Raw genomic sequence first — 9,201 nt, 5'->3', positions numbered from 1 at the left:
CCCATTATGTAGCCTGTGTTAATGATTTAGTGGCTGAACAGATCATTTTTAATTACTGGTTTCAACCCATAAGCCGTGTTTGCAATGCAAATTTATTTAAATAGTCATTTTGTTAACTTAGTACTTACTAGCGCTTAAAGTTTTGTATTAAATCAAGTGCAGAGCATCATGTACAAAGCCCAAATACAACCTGACGTTGTTTATGGCAACAATAGTCATAATAATTTTTCAGTACTTGTGGAGAAAAATCTATAAAATCTCCCAAAACAATCCACAATGCTGCTGTAACAAAATAATTTCCTAGGTTTGGGATAAATAAAGTGTTTCTATTCTGTTCTCTTCATTAGCCCTATGAGAGGAGATTTACACTGTTGTCTGTTGCCCTGGTTACCAGTCTCCGCCAAGTCCCGCCTCTCTGTTCCAACAGCCAATCAGAGTCTGTTTACCGTCAGCCGCGAACTGCAAACTTCCTAGTTTCCTCAGTGTTTAACTGCTGCTGCTGTATGGTATTAAATCAACACTAACATACAAATACATACATAATTCTGTAATATTTAAGGCAATATGAACGCAGAGGAGCAAGATGAAACTCACGGCAGTGCAAATAAATGTCCAGTTTCGACGCCGGAGGGAAACGACACGAAGAAAGGAGCAGTAAAAAGGTAACTTTACAGTTAGCTTAACGCTAGTCAACTGGACGGCTAATGCTACTTGTCTTTCAATGTATGATCGCATTAATGTATGCCTGAACATTTTACCCACTTTAAAAGCATGCTTGCCATGGCCGTAACTCATTGTCTCCTTGTCTCGTTGCGTTATTGTACCAAGACCTTTCTGAGACGATGTGTGCTGTACCTCAGTGTTAACTCTAACGTTGCCATGCTAATTCATCTATCTTAGCATTTGAGACATCAGCAGAAACCAGAAACAGCCTTGATAAGGATGGATATATTTATAGGATACCACCAGATATCACTAAAGTATACAATGAATACTTGACTCTGTTTTGATATGTGGGACTTTGTACAAGTTAATGTATTTTCTATTACCTGTCATTGATCACACACTACAAGAAAAGTGTGTCTATTGTAAGCTACACAAAGTTATCAAACCACTTTCCTTTTCACCCCCAGGAGCTTCATCTGAATGTCCCACTTACTCTGTTTAAGTTATTAAACGTGATTTGTAAAACGTGTTTTAGCACAACACGTTACAACAACATCTGTAGCTTGTGTGTGAAAGAAAAGCACAAGATAATTGATAAGATATGTCTGTGTAGACTCTCAGTCATCCAGGTAATCCCAGGTGTTTCAGTGGTTTGTGGTTCTTGCAGATCTGTCTCATCCAAGAGGCTTTCTAAGTTTATTAAATGCACAAAGACCAAGACGTAGAAGCTTTAGCAGAAGATATCAGTAACGTGAACAGCAACACCAAGTTCACCAGGAAAAATGAACTGCCTTTTTGGGCTGTGTTGTGCAACACTGAGGAGAACAGAAGCCTCAATATTGAGGTTTACCGGAAACCTACACTGACCAATAACACTGCAAAGATACTTTATTCTGCCAACATATTCTCATGTCCAGTATTCAACATTGTTTCCTCTCCTCTCTCCTTAGAACTCCATTCTCAAAGTTTAAGAGAGTACACTCCCACTTCAAATCACCTGTAAGTACCTCCCCTTTCATCTCTAACACACACACACACACTCTAAATGTTGTATGTTGTGCTACACATGCATTCCACTATCATGGGTTTTGCACCTCACAGCTTCAAGTAATGGACGGTGCTAAAGTTAGCCTTGCAGAGGAGGTGGCAGAGCTGGAGAGGAGAAGAGAGCAGTTGGACACAGAGATAGCACAGCTGGAGGCTGAGTGAGTACAGCTGTGTTTGTCTTCCTGTAGTTTGGTCTTTGAGGTACAATTTGAATAGTCTGAGTTGAAGTTAAGTGTATAGTCACGATTCAGTGTAATATCAGTGCAGAGGGAGTCAGTAGTGAAGACCCCTATGAATATTTCACCTAACTACTTACACTGATGTTTTCTGTTAGACACAGAATAGTTTTGTCAGAATTAATATTATTTGCCTCTTTTTAAGATGTTTTCATTTTGGTGTCTCTGCCTGTATGTGAAAATTTGCACAAAACTGCTTTTGTATGAGACCAGTTGTGTGTGTTGTGTGTGTCTCTCCAGGGGATTCAGAGTAGACGAACTGGAGCATCATATTGACATGTTGCATGAATACAATGACATCAAAGACATTGGACAATCACTCCTGGGCCGTATTGGTAAGAGAAATACAGAAATTTAAGTTTAGTAGTTTTTGGTAGCATTTAAAAGTCCACTGTGGTTGCCTAAGCATGCTTAATTAACACATTTAGCAAGTTTTTTTTTTCCCAATGCATGATATTGATCTATCTAAATGTAACATTCAAAACAATATAATACTAATAACTGACAGTTAATCTAATGTACATTCCTTGAAAAGCCTTCAGCCCTTTAGGACTGATTCATCCAACCTGACAGAGAGTTCCTTCTTCTTTAGTTTAGTCCTGTTGACCATATTAGTATGATTGTTGCTTCGCACTGGGGTAGTCATTTAGAAGATTAGAGAGTGTATTTTCTCCTCTTGCTGTTAGCCGAGGCATTTTTCAAAGCCGGTTGTAGTCCAGTTGCTTGAAGTTAATTTCAACTATTTCTCTGCAAACCACCCACACCGAAAAAATAAGTGTTGCTAGACGACAGCTGATCAAAACTGTCAGCCGAATGAGTTGTCTGTCTGTGTGACTCATCTTAACACCTCGTTGCTCATCTATTAAAAGGCAGTGTGAACCCTAAGCAGACTATTTCAGACACACAACAATATGTCTTTTTTTTTCTGGTGTTATTTGGACTAAAGTAAACAAACTGTCCAAAGGTGTGATCATTTCCCCCAAAACTACCTCACTGCCTTAGATTACCGTAAATAGCAGTCAGCCTTAAAATCAAGAAAAGGCAGATTTGCCAAAAAGGGGCATCATTGTGACATTCTAATACCTTATGGTATATTGGTGAGTATGTACCTTTAAAACATGGTTAAATTAAAAGGAAATGTACTCATAAAATCTGACATGCAGCCAGTAGGTTATATGGAAAATGTGAGCTGAAATGATGGGCTTTGAATAGACAGATTAGAATATGTATGGAGATTGTTCATGTTATTCTACAGCCAACCATTAGAGGGCAACAGAGAGGCATCTCTGTTGTGCTCTGCCTGGTGAATCATAAGCCCAGGCAAGGTTTTATTTGACCCTAGACAGTGTTTAATCCTACAACAACGAGTGTGTTTGTATTTAGATTACATTGGCACGCATACAAAAAACATCAAACCTGTAAGATTTACACTTAAGAGGAAAACACAGTTGAAGCATCTCTAATATTGGAGACATCTCTTTATCCTCCCTGAACTAACCAGCCACTGAAAGTCCTTTAATTTTCTATGTCCCATGATTTGTTGACTGACACTAATCAGGACTGACATTTAGTACTAGATTAGTCCTCACTTGCTCAAATCACAATTTCCCACTATCATGTATTGCCTAATTTTCCCGTAGAGATCAAAAAGTCACGCTGACATTTCACCTTTGCTCCACAATGTTTTGCCTAATTTCGGTCTTTCGAGTATTTTTGGCTGCATGTGATGCAACTACATGAAGCTGAGGAAGCGGGGAGAAGGTTCACACTGTTAGGAAAGTTTTGGTGAATCATGGCCAAGTTGCTCTATAGTCACTGCACATCTCATGACTTTATATCTCTGTTTATATGCGTACGCTGGTATGTGCGATGTTTAATACAATCTGGACTCCCCCACCTCCTAATTCAGTCCGCTGATGTTAGCGGAACATTTTCGTGGATAATTAGGCATTCCTTGAATGCTCTAGTGTCACTTGTTTCCTACTTCTGAACTAGTTTATGCAGAAAACTTTCGCAATCTCTCCAAATAAATGTGTGTTGTGAGTTAAAGGCTTGCTATCTCTTTAAATTCTTTGTCAGTACAGTGGGGAGTCGAGATGATAATGACCTCTTAGTGAACGGAGGTGGCATTTCCCCTCTGACACAATAGCCGTCATTCACATCACTCACACGCTGACACACAATTGCAATCTCTATGCCTGTAGATAGATGCATATATTCACGAATGCACACACAGTCAAATAAAAACACGTGCAGTCACCCTCTCCTCTGTCCCTCCTGCTCTCTCTCTCTCTCTCTCTCTCTCTCTCTGGGTCTCACACACTTTCTCTGAAACACTTTCACAAAGCGTTTACACTTAGACACTGAGATGCTGTTGTACTGTATGCTGTTATTCTGAGAGGGAGGGGATTGGTGGGCAGACTGTGGAGTGATAGAGGAGAGCAGAGATGTCCTGCAGTACCCTCTAAAGACAACCGTCCCTTTGTGACTGACTGTCCATCTGTTGGTCCGGATTAATCTCTCACTCTCACTTAATTTTTATCTATTTTTTTTTTGCCCATGAACTCTCTAAAATAGTTTAACTTTTCCCCTTTAGAGCAATTTCTGTTTCACTGCTGAGAAAGTTGCTCTGAAACAGTGTGTATGTATAGTATATAACTGTAAATATGATGGGTCTTATTGAGGACATTTTAAAAACAGTTGTACCTTATTGACAGTGGATGAAGAAGTATGTGGTAACTGAATATTGGATGTACACATACAGAGTGTTTTCTGACTCTTTGAATTATTTCTATTTGTCATGGATTTTTCATATTTTTATATTACAAGACAAAGTGACATACTCCAGCAGTTTAGTGTGACATTTGGATTCAGGCACAGTAAGTTCTAAAAGAAATCTCATGAAATGTCAGTGAAAGACAACCAAGAGGATACATGCAATTTTGAAAGTAAGCTCTCTTTCAAAACCTGAGACTATAACATGAAAGCATGAGTGTTGCTCCTCAGGTGCAAAGATGACTGACACTATATCACAATGACTGAACTTCTTTGTAGCTCGGTGCCCTTAAACCCCCTCTGTGCCCTGTGAACAAAACAGTTGCATCATGAGTGCTAAGCTGTTAATTATTACAGTCAGTGTTAGCAAGAAAACCAGGTGAAGACGACGCTGTGCAAAGGTTTTGGGCGCTTTAGACGTGTAGCCTTCAGTCCGTGACGCAAAACCTTCACTGAGGCATCTGGTTGGTCCCAAATTTATTCTGCAGCATGACAACGACCCCTAACATGCTGTCAGACAGTGACAGTGGCAGGAAGAACAAAGAGTCTTGTAACAGATGTATGGTCCCCACAGAGGCCTGATCTCAACATCATGGAGTCAGCCTGGGATTACATAAAGAGCCAGGAGCAGCTGAGACAGCCGAACCCACAGAGAAGCTGTGGCAAGTTCTCCAAGACGCTCGGAGAAAAAAACCTACTTGCCAAGCGAACTGAAAAAGTGTGTCTGTATGAGAATTTGTGCTTAAAAGTCAGGGGTGATCCAACAAATGTTAAGTTAGGGTTTTTTTCTTTTTAGTTTAGTTTGCATCGAGTTCTTTTAAAGGTAGTGGGCTTTAAACTTTTTAAACTTTATTTGTGGAGCACTTTTTAAGAACCGAAGTGCTTTTACAACACACAGAGACACCGTAAACAACAAGTAGTGCAGGCAAACACTCAGAATATAAAAATGCATGAAATAAAAATGGAAAAGAACAGACTGGGTCACTATTGGAAGGTGCACTAGTAAAACTGATTAAGAAGACGACATCACAGAGGGGAATTAAGATCAAAGCTGAAGATAGAAGCATGATTAAGAAAGAGAAAAGAGAAGGACAGCAGGCAGTATCGATGTATAAAACGGGAAAAGAAACGGGCAAAAATCTAAAAGATAACATCACTCAAAAGCGAGTCTATAAAAGTGGGTTTAGAAGATACTGAATCTGCGAGCCCTATTTCCTCAGGTAGGTCGTTCCAAAGCCGGGTGCCGTCACAGAAAAGGCCCGGTCGCCTTTGGATTTGAGCCTGAACGATCAGGAGGGACCCACCTGAGGATCTAAGGCTGCATGAGGGGATATACGGGGTTAACACATCTAAAATATAGCCCGGGGCAAGGCCCTGGCTAGCTTTAAAAGTGATCAGTAAAATCTTAAAATCAATTCTGAAACAGACAGGGAGCCAGTGGAGAGAAGCCAGTAAAGGGGGGATGTGATGTCGCTGGTTAAAACCAGTAAGAAGCCTTTTTACATGCTTATTTTCTGCTTCATATCTCTTTTGTTTTAATCTTTTGTGTTTTGACAGTTATTTAAACGATTTTAAATCCCCAGTGCTAATTATGATAAACCTGTGATCAACAATTCACAACTGATTATTATGTACATTATTACACTGCAAATTATTTAGAGGTTGATTTTTTTTAAGTAGTTATTTATTAAAGGGCAATAAAATCTAAGCATCTTTGAGCCCGCGTAGAATCCTGCTAATACAGTGCATTAGTGTGGTGTGCTAACAAATGCTTTGTCAGCGCTCCATACAGAAGAAGCTGGTCCCTTTATGAGCCTGAACACAGCACAGCTCAGTGTAGTTTGGTTCTGCATTATGCAAACGAGACCAGTGGGACGAACTTAATTGTGCTTTAACGAGATCTATGTATGAGATTAAGTTTAGCTGATTTTATTTTTTTAAGCTGGAATTATAACAACTGTTGGGATGGTCTAAGATATGAGGTGTGTGTGTGTTTGTTCTTTTAAACTGTCACTTGTTTCCAACCGTCTGACCGAGTACAAGCTTCATGTTTAAAGTGTTTCAGTTTCTTGGCACCGTGATCTCGGTCTGCTCAGTGTCATGTGGATTGTTTGAAAAGGAGACTAGACGGAGCTGACCCTGTAATCTGGTATGTGTTGCAGCTGCTCTGAGGGGGACCACCACACGAGATCTCTACACACACTTTGGTCTTGAACTGGATGACTGAAACAAAAATGGAAAATTCGACGGTGACACTGGTCGCTCACACCACAGGGAGACGGGAATAAAGTCAACAGACTATAGAGAGCGGTTTGAGTATTTGGAAATGGACTAAAGGTTGCGACTGGAGCAACTGTGAGTCTCCTTCAGGGAGCCTCAAGGTGATTTAGATTTTACCTCTTCGCAGAGAGAGATTTGATTATTGGCAGCAGAATGGGGTTAGTCCAGGAGACAGGGATGATATTTAAAACATGCTGGCTGTTCAAACATTTAAGTGACACTACAGAAATGTTTATGTGGCTTTTTCCAGCCCTCTGCTCATCGTGGTTGTGCTGGAATATAAACGCTATTGAGGCATAACTTTGAAAGGGCTTGTTATGTCTGAACATTTGAGCTCACCTAAATGGAGTTTAGATAAAAATGTGGATGAATGTAGCTTATTTCTCTAACTTTAGATGTGTTGAAGTGTTAAAGTGTGAATTAAAAATGTATTATTTTCATGTTTAAGTAAATGCGTCTAAGTGAAAGTACGACTGTTCAAAACAGATGCGGTTTGTTGAACAATCTACTTGCTGGTCTGTTGAATTCAGCACAAAATGTCCTGTCCTGTCCAAGCAGCTACCTTGTTAATCTCACCCACTTTCAACCAAAAAAATCCCAGTGAAAGGGAAGAAACCATATTAAGCAAGTGTCACACTCATTGACAGCTTCCCGTATGTCTCCATGCGGCCATTGAAAAAAACTTTACCAAAAAAGAAAGGGTTTGGCACCTACTTCCTTTGTTGAAATAAAAGTTCTCTTTGCCTGCAATATTCATCACACTGGAGAGGCCTGACCAGAAAAGTGTCACAATGCCATGGGTGTGCCCTAATCTGTCTGAGAACCACTGATAGTGTGTCTTCTCCAACTGATAGCGGCGGAGGAGTTTCTCAACCCCGTCGATGCTTTAACTGTTCAGCATCTGTAGTGTCAAATCCAGTGTGTGCTGAAAATGTGTAGGTGTGCATTTTTTCTCTCTCATTTGCAGGTCAAAGCTCATCGAATTGTTTTATCCTGATTGTTGCCTCACCTGTCATTCATTCACTGTCTCACAGAAACAGTTTGTTCAGATTAAACCGTGTGATAAATGCTGACTAAGGTACCCACAGGATCGCAGCGTAAAACTCTGGCTTTTATGTGACCGTTGGGTATTACTGCACATACATTCCACTATTTTTAGTTTTTTTTTTAAATGGGTTACGTGTAGCATGTTTTGCAAGAATTTCCAAATAAGCGTGTCTCCATTAATTGAAGACCACTGGGGAAGTAACCTCTGCCGGCCTGCACCGGTGACCCACGGCGGTTAGTTGTAGTAGAGCTTTTGTAATCTTCCCCGGTTGTGCAATGTGTTTCATGACATGTCACATTGCTGTAATGGACACTGTGTAAAATGTCAGCCTCATGTGTTGTTCTTTTGTTATTGCAGGCTTCGAGACACTTTTTTTTTTTGGCTTAAAGTTGCAGTAATCGGTAAATCAAAAAAAAATCATGTCAGAAAAACCCAGACAGGCTGCACCGCATAAGGCTGCAGCGAGTCTGTACAGGCCCTAAGGTTTGGCACATTTCTTGGCACATCTACATTCAGCCATGTGGGGGACTGCAGTCCTACAGTTAAGCCCAAAACTGCTCATACCAAATGTGGATTTGTAGTGAATTTCTGTGTCTTCTGGCGAGAAATTTCATAAACACGTGACAAAGGGGAGTAGAACATGTGATAGAGACGTTAATGATGGATTTAACCTACTTCTTTGTTTTTGTTTTTTTCATTTTTTGAGCTATTCATAGTCTCTCTCTGTAATCAAAGCCTTTATTTGCCACCACACCAGTCAAACAGTTCCTATAGTTCCTAATGAGTTCTTTTTACACGTCTCCACTGGAATTCTGGTTCATCTTCTGGGTCGGAGGGCGTCCTTGTCATCAGTAATCGTCACTTCCGGTCAAAGATTCTGAGTGAGATTCAGCACTCTGACTGGGCGGCTCCAAATTGTTGGTGGTGTTCTGTGTTAACTCTTTCTTGACCACTTTGGCTGCTGGATCTTTTGGATCGTTGTCGTGTTTGAAGCACCAAAACCCAAGTTTTCCTGACAGATGTTTTCCTCCGGAATTTTAATACAGTCGTCATTTCTTACGACCCTCCCCAGAGCGTAACATTCCCACCACCATGCTCGATCGTTGAACACTTTTCATTTCTTTCGACTAGCACAGTAACATCCATGTG

General features: G+C 40.4%; 1 protein-coding gene across 1 annotated transcript; it reads left to right on the top strand.

Moving 5' to 3' along the window:
• The first annotated feature begins 469 nt into the window (after positions 1–469).
• On the top strand, positions 470–7,502 carry swi5 (SWI5 homologous recombination repair protein). Its single transcript, XM_008286225.1, has 5 exons — positions 470–662; positions 1,617–1,665; positions 1,768–1,871; positions 2,190–2,284; positions 6,887–7,502. The coding sequence occupies exons 1-5, from the start codon at positions 565–567 to the stop codon at positions 6,949–6,951; spliced, it is 411 nt and encodes a 136-aa protein (XP_008284447.1). The 5' UTR covers positions 470–564; the 3' UTR covers positions 6,952–7,502.
• The last annotated feature ends 1,699 nt before the right edge of the window (positions 7,503–9,201 follow it).

Source organism: Stegastes partitus, unplaced genomic scaffold (assembly GCF_000690725.1).
Source record: "Stegastes partitus isolate 25-593 unplaced genomic scaffold, Stegastes_partitus-1.0.2 Scaffold443, whole genome shotgun sequence".
NCBI classification, from domain to species: Eukaryota; Metazoa; Chordata; class Actinopteri; family Pomacentridae; genus Stegastes; species Stegastes partitus.
The sequence above is the reverse complement of the archived record's forward strand: the minus strand, read 5'-3'. Positions and strand labels throughout refer to the sequence as shown.

Coding starts and splice junctions, on each gene's coding strand:
- swi5 (XM_008286225.1), top strand. CDS start 565: ATGAACGCAGAGGAGCAAGATGAAACTCACGGCAGTGCAAATAAATGT. Junction 1,666..1,767: donor ACTCCCACTTCAAATCACCT/GTAAGTACCTCC, acceptor TGCACCTCACAG/CTTCAAGTAATGGACGGTGC. Junction 1,872..2,189: donor ATAGCACAGCTGGAGGCTGA/GTGAGTACAGCT, acceptor GTGTCTCTCCAG/GGGATTCAGAGTAGACGAAC.